Below are 22417 nucleotides of genomic sequence, written 5' to 3' on the forward strand. Positions count from 1 at the left end.
AGCTCCATACTAAATACTTTACTTTTCTCTCCTCTATTCCATAAGAATCATGGTTTAAAACAACATAATAAAGGCAAGATGAAAAACATTTCAGTAATAGGAATTTCAGGGCTGACAATAGAAGCAATATCCAAGTTTATACTAACTCAGTATAATCTCCATAACATATCTATGAAAAAAAATAACATAAAAAACAACACATCTAGTGAAAAATGTTTTAAAGTAAATTTCAAAATTAGAAACAGGAAGTCTATTAGATTGAAGCAACAGCATGCAAGACTTGTGATTTTTTTTTCTTCACAAACAGAGCATGACAGTATGTGGTAATTACACCACCAATATCTTTTTTTTTAACAAAGGAAAGTCACAAATATATCTTAATAACTTAATTTGATGCAGTCTCACATGGAAAATTAGTCAACACTGAGAAAGTTATTTATACAGGAACCATAATTGGATAGACAAAGTGCCAAAAGGAAGATGATTGTCATAATCCAAAAAAGAATGATAGAGGACAAGTAAAGTTATTGGGTGAAGCTTTTCAAGGATCAGTCTCTGAATTCAAGTTTCCTCACATTTGTCTCAAACACATTGAATAGCATGAGTTAATAGAAGCAGAAAACTGGGAAGCATTGATGACAAGTCAGCCGAAAAAAACCCAAGCAGTCAGAATAATAAGGTATAAGTCTAATAATACAAGATAAAATTTGCTCTTGTTGATACTTACCAATAGCTAACAATATAATACAATGTGGGTATGGTAATGACACAGATAATGTTCTAGGATATGACACAGATAACCTTCTGCAATCTGGTAAACACTCTCACAGAAAAAAGGAATTACTAATGACATCGTATTATGAGCTGTTCTGGTTCATTACATTCAAGAAACAAACTCACACTGGAATACGGTGCTAGTAGGGCAGCTACAAGAATCTTATGAAGAGACAAAACCAGATTTTGGTATGCTCATCTTAGTGAGCTGACTAAAGAATAATACAAAGGAATGCCCTTGAATTAATATAATAGCTCTAACAAAGGGGTAACTATTTAGGTTAGAAATTAAAACCAATTTTCTAACCATCAAAACAGGAAAGTTGACGAATAGATAGGGAGAAAGGATAAAAATATACTTTTGAACTAGTCATAACTTTATGAAAAACTAGACAATATAGTTTATTATCAGTGGTTTCTTAGGATGAATTTATGCTACAGGGCAACAATGTTCTTGAACACACTCTGTAATCCTGGCCCCTTGATCATCTCTGAAGATTTTCTGTTCATATAGATTTTCTTTGAGGGAAGAAAGATATTAGACACAGAAGAATAGAGAGCAGCCTAGTTTAGGGACCAGAGTTAGGGGCACAAGATGGAGCATTTACACCCCAGAGCACAGACAAAGCTTATAACTTCTGTTTACTACAAGCCAATAGATAAACTAATGCATATGAAAATAAAATGAAAGAAACACACAAACTCAAAAGAAAAATTCAGGAGGGGATGATGCTGTTTAACTACAATGGATACCTCTGCAGTAATTCAGTTCCTATATTATAAATATTTGAGGACTAAGTCAATACCTTCAATAACAAGCGCTCAGAGATGAAGTTTTACCTGCATTGGAACAGGATCTTTAAGGTAATATCCTTCAACAATCTGTTCTTTTCTATAATGTTCAATGATCTCTGCAATACTGTTCAAATAAGAAAAATAATATTTAAAATGTGAAATCAATTAGTTTTTCCTCTGTATGAGACATGCAATCACACTACATTTCCTCACAGATTTATAATAAAAATCAAGTGTTAAACATCATAATCTCATTTGCAGCAATGACAATCTACTAATAAATACATTGAAGTCAAGAAAATTCACAGAACTGTATTTATTTATTCTAAATGTCACAGAATATTTTCAATCAGTTGTTGAAAATGCATGTATTGAGTATGTCTGGGATGGAGTTAACTTTCCCCACAGCAGTCCTCACAGTGCTGTGCTCTGTTTTTTAGCTGGAAAGATGTTGATAAACAACCAGTTTTGGCTACTGCTGAGCAGTGCTCCCACAGCATCAAGGCTGTCTCTCCAACCCCATTCCTCAAAAGCCAGCAGGCTGGGGGTGGGCAAGTGCTTGGGAGGGGACATAGCCAGGAGAGCTGACCCAACCTGACCAAAGGGATATCCCATACTGTATGACGTGCTCAGAAATAAAAGCTAAAAGAAGGGGGGGGGAGGGCATTCGTTATTTAAGACATTTGCCTTCCAAAGCAACCACTATGCATACTGAGGCCCTACTTCCCAGCAAGTATCTGAACATCACTTTCTCATGGGAAGAAGGGAAAAAAAATTCTTGTTTTTCCTTTGCTTCCCTGTGAAGCCTTTACTTTTCTTTGTTAAACTGCCTTTTTCTTGACCCACAAGTTTTTCACCCTATTTTACTCCCAGTCCCACTGAGGGGCTGGGGGCCAAGAAAGGGCCTTGGTGGGCACATGGCAACCAGACAAGGTCAACCCACCTCAATGCCAAATGAGTACACTACCTTTTCCACATTCAAGGAACACGTGCATTTCTCAGCTCTCCAAACAGGCTGAAAATAATTTTCAAAGTCCTACAGTAACTAAGAAAGGGGAATGGAAGATATTTCAAACTGTTGAAATAAAGTTTTTTTTAGGAAGATGAGAATGGGAAATAAAAAAAAGTTTTGTAACATGGACTATGCAGATTGTACTTCAAATCACTGAACCATCGTGTTCAATTAATTACCCAGCCAGCAACATGTTTCTATGGGTAAGCTTACATTTTAATTACCAAAGTCAGGTTTAAATTCTATTTTGAAGGATCAGGAAAGAAGTAGTGACAGACACAATCTAAAATTCAATATATCTTTTAATTGCTCTTATTTTTGCAGTTATTGAAAGTTATATTGTAATAAAGAGAAGTTAACATCAACACAGATGAAGCATTCATATATGAAATATAAACCTGAAGATAAGAAGGTAATTCAGAAGAGAACAAAAACATACATTATGTGTTTTCTCATTTCATATAGACTGTTAGCTGTGTGTGCAAATGTAATCATAAAGGCACACATGATAGATCTTTGGCCTATTACAATTGGATAAAATTTTATTGAAAGGAAAAATATAGGATACTATAAAAATTATTATAAAAACAATCATAAAATACATGTAACTAAAACAATATAAAGAAATCTATTTGCTTTTTCTCGATTTCATTCTTCTAAAGCTATGAACTAGTGTATATGCATTAAGCGAAAAATGTTCACAAGATTAGTTATTTTTTCAAGTTTGTAATGACTTGAATTTTTCAATATTACTAAACCCCAAATAAATTTAAATTTTTATTGATATGCAACATGCATATGCCATTTTCACCATGAAAATTTAAGCTTTACTACACTGCATAAAATAATCACTCACTGTATTTTGCATGTTGAACAGCTATTGCCAGTATGAGGGCAATCAATAATAAAACAGCTGTATACAATTTCTTTAGCCCTCTTCTCCCCCACACACTCAACTCAGATGGTCATTATCTATTGTCACCACCGAAGCAGTCCAAATGACTGAACAAACCAAACATTAGAAACAGAAAGATACTACATATAATCAAATACACTTGAGAATGAATTATCAAGTCATCCAAATTATCTAACGTAAAATACAAAGCATGAGATGGAACAGACCACAAAAAGAATCAAGGTGACAGGAAAACAGGATTTATAAAAATTTTCATCATCTGACATCAACAAAATCCTACTTACACAAAATACATCAAGGAAGGTATAAATAAGCATGAATTTATAAAAATGAAAGGTTAAACTTGCTTCGATATGGAGAAATAAATATGAGTCTCAATACTACAGTTACATTAGTAATTGTAAAATGTTTAGCATAGTTTATTAGGCTGCCCAGATCCTAGCTACTTGAATAATTTTAAAAGTATCTCATCATATTAAGTAGTATCAGTCTTTTAATACTTAATGGGTGAATTAAGGGTTATTCCAACAGCTGATGATAAGGTCGTTAGAACAGAACAGCATTTTACTCTAAGGACAATAGAACAGAACAGCCTTGGAGAAATAGATAAAGGATGTAACTTAGGCAAACAAAAGTCATGCAAAATGCAAGCAGGATGCCAGCTCAGCTCTGCAAGGCTGACAAAGCAGAAGTTATGCAAAACTACAATATTGCGCTTACTCTAAAGCAGGGCTCAAGGAACAGCCACCTAAAAAAGGACACCAGATGTTGAAGACTACTGAAGAAGCATATAAGGACTTCTGATAAGGCGTGTGACTATGTAAAATAAAGCCAAGGAAGTGGGGATAGCTAATTAATATGTAATACATATATATCAAGTAAGCAGGGATAGCTAATGAATATGTAATCAGTGTGTATGATAAAAACTCTGTTCACTTGATGCTCCGGGCACTTGATTAGAGGAAGGATCCTCTCAGTGACCAGCATGCTGCAATAAAGAATGCCTACTTTCTAATACTCAAAACTGTGTTAGAAAGTTTCTATCTGGCCAATTTTGGAATCACTGACATTTCAAATAGTGAAGAATCCAGAAAACAGAACGCTACATCATTAAATTATAAGGAAAAAGATATTAACATGTTAATACGTGTTAAGCCCATATTGTTCAGCCTATCAAAACATGCATTAATCTATCAGTAAAAAAAAAAAGTCTTCCAACAACTCCAGTCATCATCTAGTCTGAAAATTGTCTCATCTCTCAAATTAAAGATAATTTGAAAGCTTGTTCAATCTATAACTGTTAGATCAATATTTCTTATGTTCTACTTTGACATGGAATCAACAGATACACCACTCTGTGCTGCTGCCCCCCTTCTAAATTTTTCAAGTGTTTGGAAAACTCTCTCTTAGGAAGGTGAGATTTCAGACAGAAAACAGAATGAGAGGACAAAGTGGCATGAGATATGCCTATCCTACTCCACCTTCTAAAATCAGAAGTGAAACTTTAAAATTGTTACCTTACATTCAAATATCATTTTACTTCCCAGGTAGTTTGCATATTCAGACATGGGACTAGAAGTTTCACAACCTGTATAAGCAATACTACATTTTTGCCTATACTCTAAAAGCAAGCACAGGTAGCATTTTCCTCAGTTTTCCCAGTAAGAGGAAGAGGCTTTAGAATAAACAGGTGAACTCAAGACATCTAGATCCAGGACTGGTGCCTCTACCAGAATATTGCTTTTTATAACCATGGAAAGTCTGAGACACAAGGTATGCTGGGACCTGACATGATCCATCTGTCCTGACAGGGGAAACACTTCCTTGTTCATAAACTCACAGGACTGATTGAGAGGCTTTAAACTACAATCAGTGTAGGAAGGGGACACCAACAGGAGAGCTGAAGGTAATCCAAAGGTTGTCATGGTATCACCTGAGAGTGGCAATGCTAATGGGAACATTTATGCTGTTCTGGGGAGCACTGAGGGCTTAGAAGCACATCTATATGCTTGTACACCAACACATGCAGTATGAGAAACAAATAGGATGAACTGGAAGTGTTAGTTCCCAGAGTGACAATATCATTGGTATTTGTGAGACCTGGTGGAACAAGTCCCACAGCTGGAGTGCTGGAATGATGGGCTACAGGCTATTCAGGAGGGATAGGCAGAGCAGGCAAGGTGGACGAGTTGCACTGTATGTAAGGGAGAGATTGGACTGTACAGTACTTACAGTTAACATTAATGTGGCTGAGAGACTCTGGGTGAGGATTTGGGGGATGGAAAACAGCAGCTGTCAGAGTAGGTGTCTACTATCGATCTCCCAGCCAGGATGATAGCACTGATGAGTTATTCTATAGGCAATTAGGATAAATCTCTGGATCAGTAGCCCTTATCCTTATGGGAGTTTTCTACTTCTCTGACATCAACTGGGGATATCATATTGCTGTGACAATTAACTCTAGAAAATTCCTAAAGTTTGTAGGAGATAACTTCTTGTCACAGGTACTCAGTGAGCCAACTAGGAAAGATGTCATCCTAGATTTATTGTTTGCAAACGGAGAAGGACTCGTGAGATACAATGGTAGGTGGCTGTCATGGCCACAGTGATCATGAAATGGTTGAGTTTAAATTTTTCAGTGTAATGAGAAAAAAGGACAGCAGAGTTGCTACCCTGGACTTCAAGAGAGAAAACTTTAGGCTATTCAGATTGCTACTTAGCAGTGTCCCCTGGGAATCTGCTTTTGAGGGCTTAGGGATCCATGAGTACTGGTTGGTCTTTAAGAACCACCTTTTAAAAGCACAGGGATAGGCAATTCCAGTGTGTCACAAGTTAAGCAAATGGGACAGAAGACCAGCTTGGCTGAACAGGGAACTCCTTGTCAAGCTCAGAGGGAAAAAATTTGTATGATCTCTGGAACTGAGGTCAGGCTTCACAGAAAAATTACAGAGCCCTTGTTTCCATATGAAGGGAGAAGACATCGAAGGCCAAAGCTCAACTAGTGTGTAAACTCTGTCTGGAGAGTAGCCCTGCAGAAAGGGATTTGGGGGTGCTCATTGACAGCAGGCTCAGTCAAAGGCAGCAGTGAGCCCTGGCAGCCGAGAGGGTAAACCACAACCTGGGGTGCATCAAGCACAGCATAACCAGTCAGTTAAAAGAGGTGACTATCCCTCTGTATTTAGCATTGGAGCAGCCTCACCTTGAGTATTGTGTGCAGTTCTGGGCCCCACCATTTAAGAAGGATGTCAAGGTCCTTGAATGCGTCTAGAGAAGGGCAACAAAACTGGTGAAAGGGCTGGAATGAATGTCCTATGAGGAGCGGTTGAGGACACTGGGTTTGTTTAGTTTGGAGAAAAGGAGGCTGAAGGGTGACCTCATTGCTCTCTACAATTTCCTGAGGAGGGGAAGTGGAGAGGGAGGTGCTGAGCTCTTCTCCCTGGGATCCAGTGACAGAACATGTGGGAATGGTTCAAAGTTGTTTCAGGGCAGGTTGCGACTTGACATTAGGAAGCATTTCTTTATCCAGAATGTGGTCAAACAGTGGAACAGGCTTTTCCCAGAGAGGTAGTTGATGTCCCATGCCTGTCTGAGGACAATGCCCTTAGTAATATGCTTTAACTTTTGGTCAGTCCAGGACTAGATAATCGTTGTAGGTCCCTTCCAACTGGAACAAATAAACAAAAAAATCCAACCAACCCCACTCACCCAAAAATCCCAAATTCCAAAACCTACCCCAAAACAAAAAACAAAACAAAAAAACCCCACACCCTCCTGTAACAAAACCACATCATAAACAAAAACAAACAAAAGAAACCCAACTGTAAAACATGGAAGCTATTCACAGAACAGCTGAGGTTGCAAGGGACCTCCAAGATTACCTAGTTCAAATTCCCATTTCAAAGAAGGTATAACAGATTGCTTAGAATCTTGTTCAGCAATGTTCTGAGTATCTTTAAAGATGGAGACTCTACAAGCTCTTTGGGTATTCTCTTCCAGTGTTTGATCACCATCACACTGGCCACCACTACAAAGAGTTTCTCTCTATCTTCTTTGCTCCCTCCCTATCAGGAATTTATACAGAATAATAAGATTCCCCACCACCACCTTCTCTTCTCAAAGCTGAACAGTCCCAGCTCTCTCCACTTGTCCTCAAACGACAGATACTCTAATCCATCATCTTCATGGCCCTTTTTTAGAAGTCTACAACACCTGGACTCAGTTTTCTCAAGCAGTCTCCCATCCAGTATTAACTGGGCCCAAAGCTGCTTAGCTTCTAAGATGAAATGAAACAGGGTATGTTCAGAATGGTATGGCCACAGGCTAGTAAGCATCTATTTTCTGTTTGAGATTTCCTTATATGTAGTTAGTAAAATCACATCTCCTGTCCCACCATCATGCCCCTTGCCCCCCAACCGACTTTGACAATTTTTACATGAAAAAGTAGATATTCATAGAATCATTTAGGTTGGAAAAGACTTCTAAGATAACCAAGTCCAACCATTAACCCAACACTGACAAGTTCACCACTAAACCATGTCCCTAAGTACTACATCTACACAGCCTTTAAATCCCTCCAGGGATGGTGACTCCACCACTGCCCTGGGAAGCCCTTTCTAATGCTTGACAACTCTTTTGGTGAAGAAATTTTTCCTGATATTCAATCCGAACCTCCCCTGGGACAACTTGAGGCAATTTCCTCTTGCCCTATTGCTTGTTACTTGGGAGAAGAGACCAACACCCACCTTTCTAAAATCTTCTTTCAGGGAGTTGTAGAGAGCAATAAGATCTCCCCGATCCTCTTTTTCTCCAGGCTAAACCTCCATTTCCTCAGCCACTCCTCATAAGACTTGTGCTCCAGAACCCTCCACAGCTTCGTTGCCCTTCTCTGGACACACTTCAGCACATCAATATGTGTCTTGTAGTGAGGAGCCCGGAACTGAACACAGTATCCAAGGTGTGGCCTCATTAGTGATAAGTACACCAGTAGTCACCTATCTTGTCCATGGAATAAACATAAAGATCACAAAAGTTACATGCTTTACTGAAGTCCATGGAAAAAAACTATTTCAATATCTAGTCAAAATAATTCACTCAATATGTATTTCACATTTACTATATATTAGGACCTTCAAATAGACAACTAAAAGACTACAGACTGTCTGTTTTGTAGAGATGATATAAGAAATAAGGAAAGCAAATCTCCATATGAGTGTAAATATGGTCTGTTAGTTATACTCATCAATAGAAGTTTTGAGCAATTTATATGCAGAATAGTGGGTGAACATACAAATGGAGAAGGTTAGTAGAAAAAGTAGTCTTCCTATGCCTGACAGAACACTAGATTCCCAAGATGTACCCAGGAATTTTTTGCCATGATCACCCAAAATAACCTTGGCTGGCTTTTGGAATACAGTCTGATACATAACATTGCTTATATTGGTTCCAGTCCCATGTCTGGATATTTACATTACCTGGAAAACAAAACAACAGCCAGCTTTTGAGTTGGTTTCTTAACTATTCTTCAGGCTGTTACTTTTGTATGGAAAACTTTGTTCTACAATTTTTGTGACTATAATTGTAATCAATACTCTGAAAAAGAAGATTAGCTTTATTTTATCCATTTTTTAATCCCACTTAAAATCACTAAAGCAGCAAGAGAAGAATATTTAAGTAAAACAACACTACTACCATGTGGGATTCACATTCTCTGAACCTGAGAGAAGCAGTGAGAGAAGCAGAAAAAAGAATGATCACAACAATTCTTATCTCATTCACTGCTCCTGTGTTGTGCCAAAGTAGAATGCAATATGGAGATTGTTTACTCAGGGTGATGGTGTTTTGTTTCTTTGGCCTATCAGGGCCAAGCGTGTGTGTGTCAGGACTGTCGGCTGACAGTCAACGAGATTCTGTGCAGTTGAGTTGAGTTGGGTGCTTGTGCCGATTCAGTTTAGATGTAATGTAATATAGTGTAATATAGTATAGAATAATATAGCATAATAAAGTAATTAATTAGCCTTTTGATAAGATGGAGTCCTCCTCATCATTCCTCCCAGATGTCGGGCAAAATATCACCAATAGTACCAAGGATGATTTTTTTCAAGTTCCAGTCTAATACCAGTATCAGATTTAAAGCAGATACCTTCAGAGCATTTAAAGAAATAGCTTATAAAAAAGATCAATGAAAACTGTTTAACACATGCATTTAAAGAAGCAGCACATCTTCAACCTCTAGTTTTTCACCTTGAAGACAAACTCTACATTTTTGATGAAGAATAAACCCAGATGTTCTCTCTGCCCCAAGAAATGCTCATTTCATTATCTTGCAGAAACATACTTCCTATATTTCTGTTGTGAATTTAATGCCATTTGATGCTTTTCAGCAACTTCTGACTGTTTCATACAACAATCCACCTTAGTCTTCACATATTTAAAGACTTCCTTCTGTTAGCGTTCAGGAACACAATCACGAAAAATGATTATATGCAGGTGCTTTTATTGAAGAGCTCTGGGTGTCAGGGGTACAAACCCAAATCTGACTCCGACATGGGTTCGGGATGAACATGTTTTTATATTCTACCGTTATATAACTTTCATGTTAATTATTAAACTTATATTGTTCTATTGTATACATAGATTTCAGCCAAGCATAGCCTCCTTAGATTAGGAACACATAGTTTCTCATGAGTCTTCTTATGATTATATAATAATTATATTTAATTACTAAACAATCGTCACATCTAAAAATTATATCATTTATCATACTACTTACGCAGGTGCAATGCAAAGCTTAACATTTAAGAGTCTCTCTTAGCATTTTCCAGGGCCCCACTATCACTTCTTCCAGGGTCCATAACAAATAAACCAGTAGAAGAATTAAGAAGCCCACAGAAAGCTATTCCTTTTTTTCCTGCTTCTCATTTATTGCCCTCTGCAGTATAACTTATGGTAAATAATTTGGGGCAGTTACCACCTCCATTTTGCATCATTATCCTGCATGTTTGAACTTTCAAGAAGTCTATCAACTGTCAGTAAATATGAATTGGACAGAATTTGAGCCTAAGAGTATATTAGTAATTCTCCAAAACATTCAATTAAAACTAGAAGTCTTTCAAAGCCAAGTAGTTCTCTCACAATGAGGAAGATCTTTGCAACCTAGGTACCAAAATATTCAAAAAGCCCTCTAAAAGCATATTATCATAACTTAGTGGTGCTTAATCTTTTCATCTTCTTTTCCATCCAATGTCAAGGAAAGAATCTTCTCTAGTGAATCCAGCAGTGGGAAGTAATAACTTATTGCAGTAAGTTTCTGGAGCTATACTCTCTAATACTGCGAAGCCATTTGAGACTAATAAGACTTCCACTAATTTGCTAATTAGTTTGACATCACCTACAGTGTTTGAAATCTATCATTCTCCCAATACGCTATGTAACTAGAGAATGGGCAAAAGAGGATTTACCTTTAAAGGCTGACACTGAAGCTAGCTTGATTTTCAATGAGGATGTCTGGAGGCCAGACTGATTAATGTAGAAGATACTCAAGCAGTCTGTGTGTGGGATATATATAGGTTAATAAGGTGCCAATTGCTTAGTCTCAAACCATTGTCCATTTGAAATCATATGAAGAAGTCCACTGAACTTCTTAGTTAGGAGACCTCAACATTTTCTCAGACACACCAGTTGCTGGATCTCTACCTACTCAGAAGCCAAGCTGGAATTGAGAGAAATTCTCTATTGGGATGAAGAATCCCCTGGTTCTAGGTGAGCAAGTCCAGAAAATTTCTGATCACGTGACAGGCAATGGCCTCAGTTAAGAGAGAAAGGTGAGCTCTCACTATCTGCACTTCTGACCAAAATATTCAGATATATTAAGGTGATTAATTTTATTACTTTTTTCAACAATAAAGGTAATTTTTCCCTTTGTTGTCAATACCCATTTCTATTGTTTATACTTTAAAATCCCTACGGAATGTCTCCAATAAAACGAATATTTTAATTTTCCTCTTTCATATACACAAAACTCCTAATTACAGATAGTAGTTTCCAAGACAACACAGCATTCTCCTAATTACATGTCATAATCCAATGTATAGGGTAAAGAAAATAATTTACAGAAGGAGAAAAATACTTAAAAAAAACCAAGTTACACCTAAGTTTTTGAAGGCTTTTAGAATGTACTTAGTTACAACTAACTACTAAGCAAGTTAGTTAAAACTCCTAGTATATCCTTAAGAAACACTGAAACTTTATGACCATATCAGTAAGTTATCAGCAATATGTTATACAAGTTCCTCACAGAACTGTAAAATACACACAACTATTAAAACTTACCTATTATAATATCTGCCTCCCATCATAAACTGATTGCTTGATGTTGGACATATTTTGAAACGCTGAATATTTTCACTGGTCCGAAAATAAAGTGAATAATCACCAGGTGTATTATCTGAAGGCCTCACAAGAAAACTGCACACCTGACCAACTGAAAATATATAATAATACAGCATTATTAACTGTTATTTGTGTCACTTATGAGCTCTCATCAAAGCTCTTTCTGTACAAATTAGCAAGAATTGCACACATAAAGGATAAAGTCTGATCTAAGTTCCAATAGTGATCCCCATTCTTCCCCCAAAAAGGATGAAGTAGTACTAAACTGCCAAAGTTAATGCCAAATCATTTGGCTGTAGGTGACAACCTATCCCAAACTTTTGTCACCTCTTTACAAGAGCATATGGTGTGCATATGAGTTTTGACAATATTTTCAAAAAAGCCAAATATTTTTGTTCTCATATTTAAGGTATGTTATTTGGCAGTATGAGTCCGAAATCTTGATGTCTTTATTTTAAAAAATATTTCCTCTATGAGGAGACTAAAGTTTAATACATTCTATACATTCTCCCATAAGTATATAACAGTATCAAGCCTTCCAGAGTTCAAGAAGTGTTCGGACAACACGCTCAGGCACATGGTGATTCTTGGGGGATGGTTCTGTGCAGGGCCGGGAGTTGGACTCAATGATCCTTGTGGGTCCCTTCCAACTCAGAATATTCTGTAATTCTGTGGACAGTATTTTCTCCTCAGTATTTTAATGAAGCCCAAGATATATTTATGTATATTACAAAAATTTTTTGAAAATTAGCTATTTCAATCAGAATTCTGAAACTAACTTTACTTGAGAACATTAAAAAAAATCCTCAATGCTCAGTCATGAGGTTTTTTCCAATGTAGTAGCAACCACAGATCTGATGCTCATATGTTCATACAGAAGAAAAAACAGGTTTTCCTGCAGTCTCAAAGGATTCATTTGTCTCATTCCCCTACCACTGTATTTCCATCTGAAATAAAAGTACCTGTCATCAGCAAATTGTAAGCATCTTGTTTGGAGATCTTCCCATGGAACCATCTTAAAGATAAAGAGAAAAATGAGAAAGCAAGATTATCAGCTCTCTTTTTTAGTAGTTGTGACATCTAAGACTCTGACATCTATGAATTAAACTCTGGTACATATGAATGAAATTTTGTTTAAAAAAATCTAGCAAATATAGATTATATAAGCAACTGTTATGTTATTCAGCAATTCTGGTTTTCTACCAACAGAATGAAAAATAAATATCTACATCTATATAAACTTATTTGAGTACAGGTGTCCAACACAAAGCAGATGTTCAAATCCAAATGTGTTTAGAGATTAAAGGCATTGTTTGAATGCTAGATAATGACAGGCATATTTGAAGCCAGTCTCAGATAGCAATTTATTTAAAGCATGAAATACAAAGCCCAAGGACATTAATGAAAGTTAAATACTATACAGAATAACTAAAATTGAATTTTGCTAGAAGCTGAGGAAATAAACTTTAGCTTTATTAACTACTGAATAAGAATCACTTTAGTTTCCTTCACCAGATCATCATCCAAAAAAAAATACAGCAATCTATCCAGTCTTAACCTGATACCAATGATTATAGGAAACAGCTTGATGTTGCACGGGTATTCAGTTTACATGTGACATACCACATGCTACATCTTGAGAGCTCATCCTGTCTTTTAAAGGAAAGCTAGAAATAGGGCCTTTCATTCCAGAGTGGATATGTACATGCATGTATGTTTAAGTGTGCCCTTAGTAACAAGGGGTCCAGGAAGGCTGGACATACTTTAAGATGGAAATGGTAAAGGTGCAAGAGCAGGCTGTCCCTGTGTGCCTAAAGACAAGCTATGAGGGAAGAAAACTGGCCTGGTTGAACAGGGAACTTTCACAGGAACTCAGGTAAAAAAAAAGTGAGTTTTTGACCTTCAGAAGAAGGGGCAGGCAACTCAGGAAGAGTACAAGGATGTTGTTAGGTCATGCAGAGGGGATTAGAAAGGCAAAAGCCCAGCTGGAATTCAATCTGGCTACTGTCATAAAAGACAATAAAAAGTATTTTTACAAATGCATTAACAACAAAAGGAGGGCCAAGGAAAATCTCCATCTTTTATTGGATGTGGGGAGAAGGATGGGATGGACACATTGTTCCCAAGGATGAGGAAAAGGCTGAGGTACTTAATATCTTCTTTGCCTCAGTCCTTAACAAAGAATGGTTATCCTCAGGGTACCCAGCCCCCTGAGCTGGTAGACAGGGGCGGGAAGCAGAACAGATCCCCTGCAATCCAAAAGGAAGCAGTTAGTGACCTGCCGAGCCACTTAAACACTCACAAGTCTATGGGGCCTGATGGGATTCACCTGAGGGTACTGAGGGAGCTGGTCGAAGAGCTTCCTAAGATGCCCTCCATTATTTATCATCAGTCCTAGTGAACCATGGAGGTCCCAGATGACTGGAAATTGGCCAATGTGATGCCAATCTACAAGAGGATCCAGGGAACTACAGGCCTGTCCGCCTGCCTAACATCATCTGGAGTTCCATCACACAGCATGTGCAGAAAAAACAGGTGATCAGGCCTAGCCAACATGGGTTTAGGAAAGGCAGATCCTGCTTGACCAACGTGATCTGCTTCTCTGACCAGGTGACCTGCCTGGTGGATGAGGGGAAGGCTGTGGATATTGTCTACCTGGACTTCAGCAAAGCCTTTGATACTGTCTCCAATTGCATTCTCCTGGAGAGGCTGAAGCCCATGGCTTGGACAGGTACCCTCTGATGGGAAAAAAACTGGCTGGATGGCCAGGCCCAGAGAGTGGTGGTGAATGGTGCTACAGCCAGTTTATATCTGGTCACTAATGGTGTTCCCCAAGGCTCAGTGCTGGGGCCAGTCCTGTTTAATATCTTTATAATCTGGATGGGAGGATCAAGTGCACCCTCAGTAAGTTTGCAGACTACACTGAGTTGGGTGGGAGTGTTGATTTGCTGGAGGGTAGGAAGGCTGTGCAGAGGGATCTGGACATACTGGATCAATGGGCCAAGACCAACAGTATGAGGTTCAACAATGCCAAGTGCCAGGTCCTGCACTTGGGTCAAAACAACCTCACGCAGTGCTACAGCCTGGGTTGACATCTGGCTGAACATAAACCAGCATGTGCCCAGGTGGCCAAGAAGGCCAATGATATCCTGGCCTATATCAAAAATAGCGACACCAGCAGGACCAGGGTAGTGATTTGCCTCCCTGTATTCAGCACTGGTGAAGCCACACCTCAAATACTGTGTCCGGTTCTGGGCCCCTCACTGCAAGAAAGACATTGAGGTGCTGGAGCGTGTCCAGAGAAGGGCAACAAAGCTGGTGAAGGGTCTAGAGAGTAAGTCCTCTGAGGAGTGGCTGAAGGTAGTGGGGTTGTTTAGCCTGGAGAAGGGGAGGCTCAGGGGAGACCTTACTGCTCTCTACAACTACCTGAAAGAAGGCTGCAGCCAGGTGGGGGTTGGCCTCTTCTACCAGGTAACTAGTGACAGGACAAGAAGACATAACCTCAAGCTGTGCCAAAGGAGGTTCAGGTTGGACATCAGGAGGAATTTCTTCACAGAAAGGGTACTTACATATTGGAATGGGCTGCCCAGGGAGGTGGGAGTCATCCTCCCTAGAGGTTTTCAAGAAAGACTGAATGTGGCACTTAGTGCTCTGGTCCAGTTCACAATATGGTGATCAAAGGCTGGACTCGATCTCAGAGGTCTTTAACAACTCAAATGATTCCGTGAAATAGCCCAAAATGGGACCAAACTAGGGCCTTAAAGGGAAAGTTGCACCAGGAGAGGTTTAGATTAGATATTAGGAAAAATTTCTTTATGGAAATGGTGGTCAGGCATTGGAACAGGCTGCCGAAGGAAGTGGAGGAGTCACCATCCTTGGAAGTGTTCAAAAAATGGATGGATATGGCACTTGAGGACATGATTTATTGGTGAATATGGTGGTGCTGCTGGGTTGATGGTTGGACTTGATCTTAGAGGTCTTTTCTAACCTTAACAATTCTATGATTTTGTGTAAAACAAAGCCTCTTACACATAAAAAAGAGCTCTAGTTCTAACTTGCTTTCTATATTACCTTTACAGGAAAATCCCTGGCTATTGGAATATTTACAGAAATCCCTGCCTCCCCTGGAATCTTCTGAGCAGCATGAGTGACTGAATTGAGTATCCAAGCTTCAAGATTCGCTACAAACTACTTTGTTTAAAAAAAAAAAAGTTCCCGTATTTGAAGGCATCCCTACTACTGTTAGGCTGCTATACCAAACTGACTAGCACAACTTTGAAAACCTGTAAACTGAAGCTAGAGACCAACAATTTTCTTTCTCCTATTAGGAACAAAAACAATCAAGAAAACACCACCAGAAGAACTGCCTTCTTCTAACATCAATCCTTTGGAGACTGCAAACTGGGTAAAAAATACAGAAAGCAGAAGCTGCAATTATTGCAAGCAAATAGAGGACAAATTAAGTTATCCAGCTACTAGAAATTTTCTGTAACTTTCATTCGCTGCTCATCTTTACAACATAAAATCATATAACAATCAAGTTTCCTGTATCAATTAATTGTTCATTGTAAATTGTATTTTTTGAATTATTTAACAAGTTGGAATTCACTGCAAACAAATTATTTTAGTGTCTCCTGGTTTTCATTTAAAGTGCTAGCACATGAGGCTAATATCAAGTGTTACTATTATACTATCATTCCTCTAAATGATACTTTGATCCCTCTCCTGCAGTTAGAGTTGAGCTGACCTGAAAAAAGGTTACCTCTAAGCTAAACTGTATGTGTATAAAAAATCCTCACAAATCAGAAAACACCACATCCTCCAGTGAATATATTCTAGGTAAAGTGATCACAGAGACTCATTCAAGATTTTCACTGTAAAACCCATTAACATTAGGCATAACTAATACAAGACTTCATGTCAATGACCTATGCAACTTCAACAGCTAGAACAGAAGAAAAGTCTTAAGATTAAAAAACAAGTACATTCAACTTTGGTTCAACTTCCTAATCTCATAGCTAAAGTTTACAAACAGTTGTTTTATGATTTGCTTTAAAAAAAACACAAAAAAATCCTTACATTTTGCCTTCATGTGGATCTTCTTCTCTTCCCTAATAGGAAAATTAACATATTAAGTACATGACGACAGTATGTTTAAGTTTAGAAAAGTAAACTTCATAGGTTAAGACCTTCTGTAGAAATAACACTAAGAAGTCCAAGACATTTTTGAACTAGATGGCTTATTGCACAGTTCATGTAAAGAGGTTTTCAACTTCATTCACTGGAATTCAGTGGAAATTCAGCCATAACACGTTATTTCAAAGGATTGTTTCTGTCACTCTTCAAGTCCTTCTTTACATGTGGTAACTTAAATCTAAACTTTTGTGAACTTCAACCACTAATGTAGAAATTTATAGTTAGATAGTCTAACACTACCATTTAAATTTAGCCCTTTACATCCTGATACAGATATGAGAACAGGTGAAGCCAACTTTACTAATAGCAATATACATATGCTGCAAAGCAAACATCGTCAAGACTCCAAAGCAATGGTGAACTACTTTGGAAAAAAAGCATGTGGGAGAGTGGGATGGGTCGTTTTGTCCATTAAATAATCTCTTATCTTGCAGTAAATCAATTTCAATTATCTTTGTCACCCGATTAGCTTCCTGACTTAGCATAAGCCCTTCTACATATAATTAACTCATCAGAATTTTGATATCCACACTTGGCCCTTAAAAAAAATGAAAACAAAGTCAGCAAAATTTGAGTCTATACATTTATGAATATTTCAAAGCAAACAAACAAAAAGAATATAACTGAATTACTAGCAAGTTATTTATCAGGACTGGTGAGTTTAGGAAATTGCTTAAAAAGTTCACAGTATCATTCATTTGCACATGAGCTTTTTTGGATAACAAGGAGAGGTACTTTGTTTGGATATTAAATTAGACTTAATGGTTTGTTTAACTACTTAAAAGCTGGCAGATTCTAATACAGCAAGAAGGTTTAGAAAAGTAGAAAAAGTCAGGCAGCTAAATAACACTAGTTTGGTTTAATTTCAGTGTTAACTTCTACACACAAATAACAAAAAATAAAAATCAAATCTCAGTTTTGTAGCAGCCACAGGGCCTGCAAGGCCTCCCTGGCACTCAGTTGCCTAAGATAAGAAATGCCTCGTCATGATGACAGGACCTAAGAAGCCCCTCTTCCACTTTCGGACCCTTGTTATCTCTCTGTAAGATGATAGGTCATATTCACCGCGACCCTTACTATTGGACTGTTTCCCAAAACCCCTATACCCTATATAAACACCCACTTCTGCCCAGTTCTGCAGAAGAGCTGTCACTGAGACCCTTCGCAGAAGCTGCCAATAAAGACACATCTGTGGAACCTCACACAGCTCTTCTCCTCTCTCTCCCTGTGTCTGCTGAGGCACTTAGCAAGCAAAGAGCTGAAATCACTAAAGAGCTGAATTCACCAAAGAGCTGAGCTGCTTGCTAAGATTGCCTGTGGTTGGGAGCCTGCCTGAGGGATCCGGACAGGTTGTACTTAGCTGGACTTCGCTATCCGGACATCTACAGCAGCCAGGGTCAGAGAGATCCCGAAAACCCCCGCTGTAATAAAAACAGTTCTACAACAGATTTGAATATAAAATTACTTACCACTTCTTCTACCAGGTCTTCTACTATAAGACCTTGTTCATCTGTACGTAGGTTTGTAACCCACATCCAGCCATCTTCCAATTCATTATGCACAATAAGCATATCTCCTTTAAGGAAACTGAAGAGAGTAACAGCAACACATATGTTAGAAGTACAAGCATAATACAAAGTTTAATGAACACAGTGAATTCTTGAGCATAGTTTCAGAAAAACATTTGAGAGAATCTGACTATGAAAGATATATTTATTGGTATCCCAAGCACACCATGTGCATTTTTCACACATTTTAGGTAGGTATGACTATCACATGAATGTTAATCTTTCTTTATTTTACATTTAGAATCTAATACTCTAAAGTATGCTAAGGATGCATAAAACAAAAAACGCCACAACAACAGTAGAAGATAGTAACATTCTTTTATCAAGAGGGACCAAATACTAAGAACAGGTAAAAACAATCAAAGATTTCCTTAATAGTCTAAAAAATAATATTTCTATCAAAACCAAGATTTGTATAATAAAGCCTATGGAATATCTACTATTTAAGTATTTGGATATGAAGATAAGTGCTAAAAAGAAGATACAGAACAGTTCCTCGAGAAGACATGCAAACAACTACAAATAAGAGTATAAATACAAAGCATTAAAACAGTCAAAGGAGTTTCATTACTGGAAGGTTAGTATAAATTATTCCTTAAGTGTAATCCCAAACTTAGGTATACTGGCTTTCACTAGAATAAATTTCTTCATAGTAGCTCCTATGGGGGGACAGAATGTGTTCTTAGGGACTGGCTGGCATCAGTCTGTTGGTAGTATGCAACTGTTTTCATTTGCATAACTTGTTTTTCTTGAGTTTTATTTCCCTTTCTCTTTGTCAGATGGTGGGTAGGTTTTTTTCCCCTTACAAAATTTTTTTAAAAAATATATTTTTAATTATTAAAACTGTCTTGATCTCAACCCACGGATGTCTCATTTTTACCTTTCCAATTCTTTCCCCATCCTACCAGGAGGAAGGGAGCAAGAAGCTGTGGGATGCTTAGCTGCTATCTGGAGTTAAACCACAACAGTCCTTTCTGGTACCCAACAGGGTCCTCAAAGGGTTTGAGATAATAACAGATTTTACCAGAAGGTATTAGAAGGAACTTAGATCTCTTAACAGTTGCTGGTCCCAATATTGATTAACCTGTTTTAAACATTAGTCTATCTGATCTGTGCCATGCTCTTTTTTTTTACTGTAAACGATAAAGACTGGTTTTGGCTTTTGCAGTTTTCTGTGCTCTGTAGCACTTAGTGGTTGCTCTGGTTTGAAAGCAAAACCAGTGAGACTCCAAGTCAGAAATACAATTTATTAGGAAAAGGGAAAAGAAAACCAAAATACATGCAATAATACAAAAGAAAAATCACTGACAAAGTCAGAATACAATCTGACACCCTGTTGGTCGGGGGGTTGGTAGCAGTCCAGTTGGATTGGTGGCTGCAGTCCTCCTAGAATGGCAAATGTGGTTCTGTTGGAGCAGTGATCCTGTAGAAAGGGTGTAGCCTTCCTCTGAAGATCCAGTGGAAAAGATGGCCATTCCTCTGGGAATCCAGTGCAAAGACTGACTGTTCTGTCCCAAATCCCAGTTTATATCCAGGTGGGGATGCTTAGCTCCTCCCCTCTGGGCGGAGCATCTCACAATGGGCTGTTATCATTCTGTGAGTCATGTGTTAGGTCCATTAAACAAAAATGGCTCCTGGAGGGAGTTATCTCTGTGTCATGTGGAAAGGCATTGACGGGCCCATTAACAGGAAATAAGGAAAAAACAATGCCCCTCCTGGTTTCAACAGCTCTTGAGGATGGGAATAGAATATATTGTAATATTGTAACCTAGGACAGTGGTGCTGAGATATTTATTACTAAAACACTAGCCTTGAGCTTTATCTGCTATTTGGGCTCTGTACTGATTCCATTATTGTACTTCAGGAACTGTCTCAGCGAGACAAATAACAAATACACTTCCTCCAAGAGGACTGTCATGGCAGAAATAGAGAATGGCACCTTCACCACCTTCTTATGTGATGTTTTCTCCCTTGTTATAACAACTATTCAGTATCTTAAACATTCCTGGGTAATGAAAATACTCCTTTTCATATTTCTTAGAAAATTGTTTGGGCTTTTTCCAAGGTTAACAAGCAGTTTAGGAATATCACCCAATGCCATGGCAATGTGGTTATGGGTGGCAAAGGTGTCTTGGTTTAAGACAATTTAAGAGGTAGACACTCTAAAATTAGTTACCTCCTGTCCTGGTTTATGGCAAATTTGGGAGAAAACCTGCAAAGGGGTTCCTCTAGAAAGCAGATTCAAGTGGCCCCTCCCCCAACTGGTTCAGGAAAAGATTTCCTTGGAGAAAAGTGGAAAAAACCCTGTTTATTTAACAGGCAAAGCATTCACCAGCACAAAATATGAACAATATTAAACAATAAAACCTTGTGCCACTCCGAAGAGATGGCAAACTCAGAAAGTCCCCTTCATGGGCTGTAGCTTAGCTCACTCAGTCTGTTATCAGTCCCTCCAGTGCTGGAAATGCCATGGCCCAGGTCAGGCCCGATGGGCCACAGGTGTGACCTTCTGGTGCTCTTCTGGGTTTTCAGTCCAGAGCAGGTTCAAACAGTTCCAAGAAAAAGAAAAACCACAGTCCAGAGAACTTCTCTGCCTCAACTAGCTAAAAACTAACTAAAACCAAAGCAAAGATCTCTTCCGCCATCTGTCCATTCTGCAGACAGCACAGTCCAGAAGAATGATGGGGAGGACTTAGTGCAGTTCCCGAAAACAAGCTGCACACTCCTTCGCTCCCCCCCCACCCCCACTTCCCCCCAGAACCAGTCTTAAAGGTGCAAAACTTATTTCTGGGCTAAACAAATGAATGGGGATACAAGTCAGTATCATAAAGTCACCCTAGGACACCTCCCCTTATATCCCTTCCCACCAATAAGGAGAAATGAATACAAGTAGATATAAGTGAAAAAATAGCAGTTTACTAAAACCCAAATAGGAACAGGTAAAAAAATAACAGTAATAGGTACTAGTTACAAAGTTGCTGAAATCTTGCAGACACCTCAGGAACAAAGAGAAACTCAAAATGGCAGAGTAACCCCTTCCCTAAGATGGCGCCCTCCGCAAGTAACCATGTGTTGGGAGGCAAAGGGAAAAGATGGTGGACAAACCCTGTTTGGCTCAACCTTCCCCCCGGAACAAAAAAATTGGAAGGTAGGCGCTTACAAAGCAGCTCTAGTGGCAGATGGGAATAGCTGGTGTGTGTGAGGTCAGTACTGCTACTTGCTGCCACCTCCTGCTACCCACTGGACTGTGCCGGTGTTGGTGCGGCTGTCTTGGGTCCTGTTCTGAAGGGGAGGAGGAGAAGAAAATGGACTCTCAAGCACAGATGAGTGGTGGCCCAACTCCAGCTGAGCTCCAGTTTCACACTGCCAATAGGTGTTGCAAATTTCACTCTGAAACAGTTTTTGATTGTGAAATACAGCTTTTCAGGTTGCTACTGTTGTGAATAGAGCCAAAAGGCAAGAAGGAGCTCTGCTTGAGCAACTCTGACTTTTTTAAATGGCCCTGGCAAACCCCCTAGCCTCACGATTCTGTTTCTGGCTGTGCTGTCAGGCCTTAAGGAGACAGTAACATTTTTTGGGCACTGATAGATATAGAAAACAATAACATTTTGGGGTTACCCAGGACACGAGGCATGTAGGAAAATATGGGCAGGTATCTAGAAAGGCTGTCACCTCCAGTGGTCAAAGACTTCACTCACAGATCCTGATGAAGTAATAGAATGTTTGAAAAAAGATATTCCAAAGAGGCACAACTTATCACACTCCACT

At 38.6% G+C, this 22417-nt stretch overlaps 1 protein-coding gene across 4 annotated transcripts in view; it reads right to left on the reverse strand.

Annotated features, from left to right (window-relative positions):
• The window catches only part of LOC132341490 (ras GTPase-activating protein 1-like), a 125875-nt gene that overhangs the window by 72339 nt on the left and 31119 nt on the right, over positions 1-22417 (reverse strand). For all 4 annotated transcript variants that reach the window (XR_009490242.1, XR_009490243.1, XM_059873074.1 and 1 more), the window contains exons 5-9: positions 18551-18668; positions 16965-16996; positions 12848-12900; positions 11826-11976; positions 1615-1693 (exon numbers count right to left, since the gene is read on the reverse strand). Coding sequence is in view for 2 of the 4 variants with exons in the window: in XM_059873074.1 (XP_059729057.1) it covers positions 1615-1693; positions 11826-11976; positions 12848-12900; positions 16965-16996; positions 18551-18668 (433 nt within the window). In the remaining 2 variants the exon portion in view is untranslated. The remainder of the gene's footprint in view (positions 1-1614; positions 1694-11825; positions 11977-12847; positions 12901-16964; positions 16997-18550; positions 18669-22417) is intronic.

The sequence above is a fragment of the Haemorhous mexicanus genome, chromosome W (genome assembly GCF_027477595.1).
Source record: "Haemorhous mexicanus isolate bHaeMex1 chromosome W, bHaeMex1.pri, whole genome shotgun sequence".
Taxonomy (NCBI): Eukaryota; Metazoa; Chordata; class Aves; order Passeriformes; family Fringillidae; genus Haemorhous; species Haemorhous mexicanus.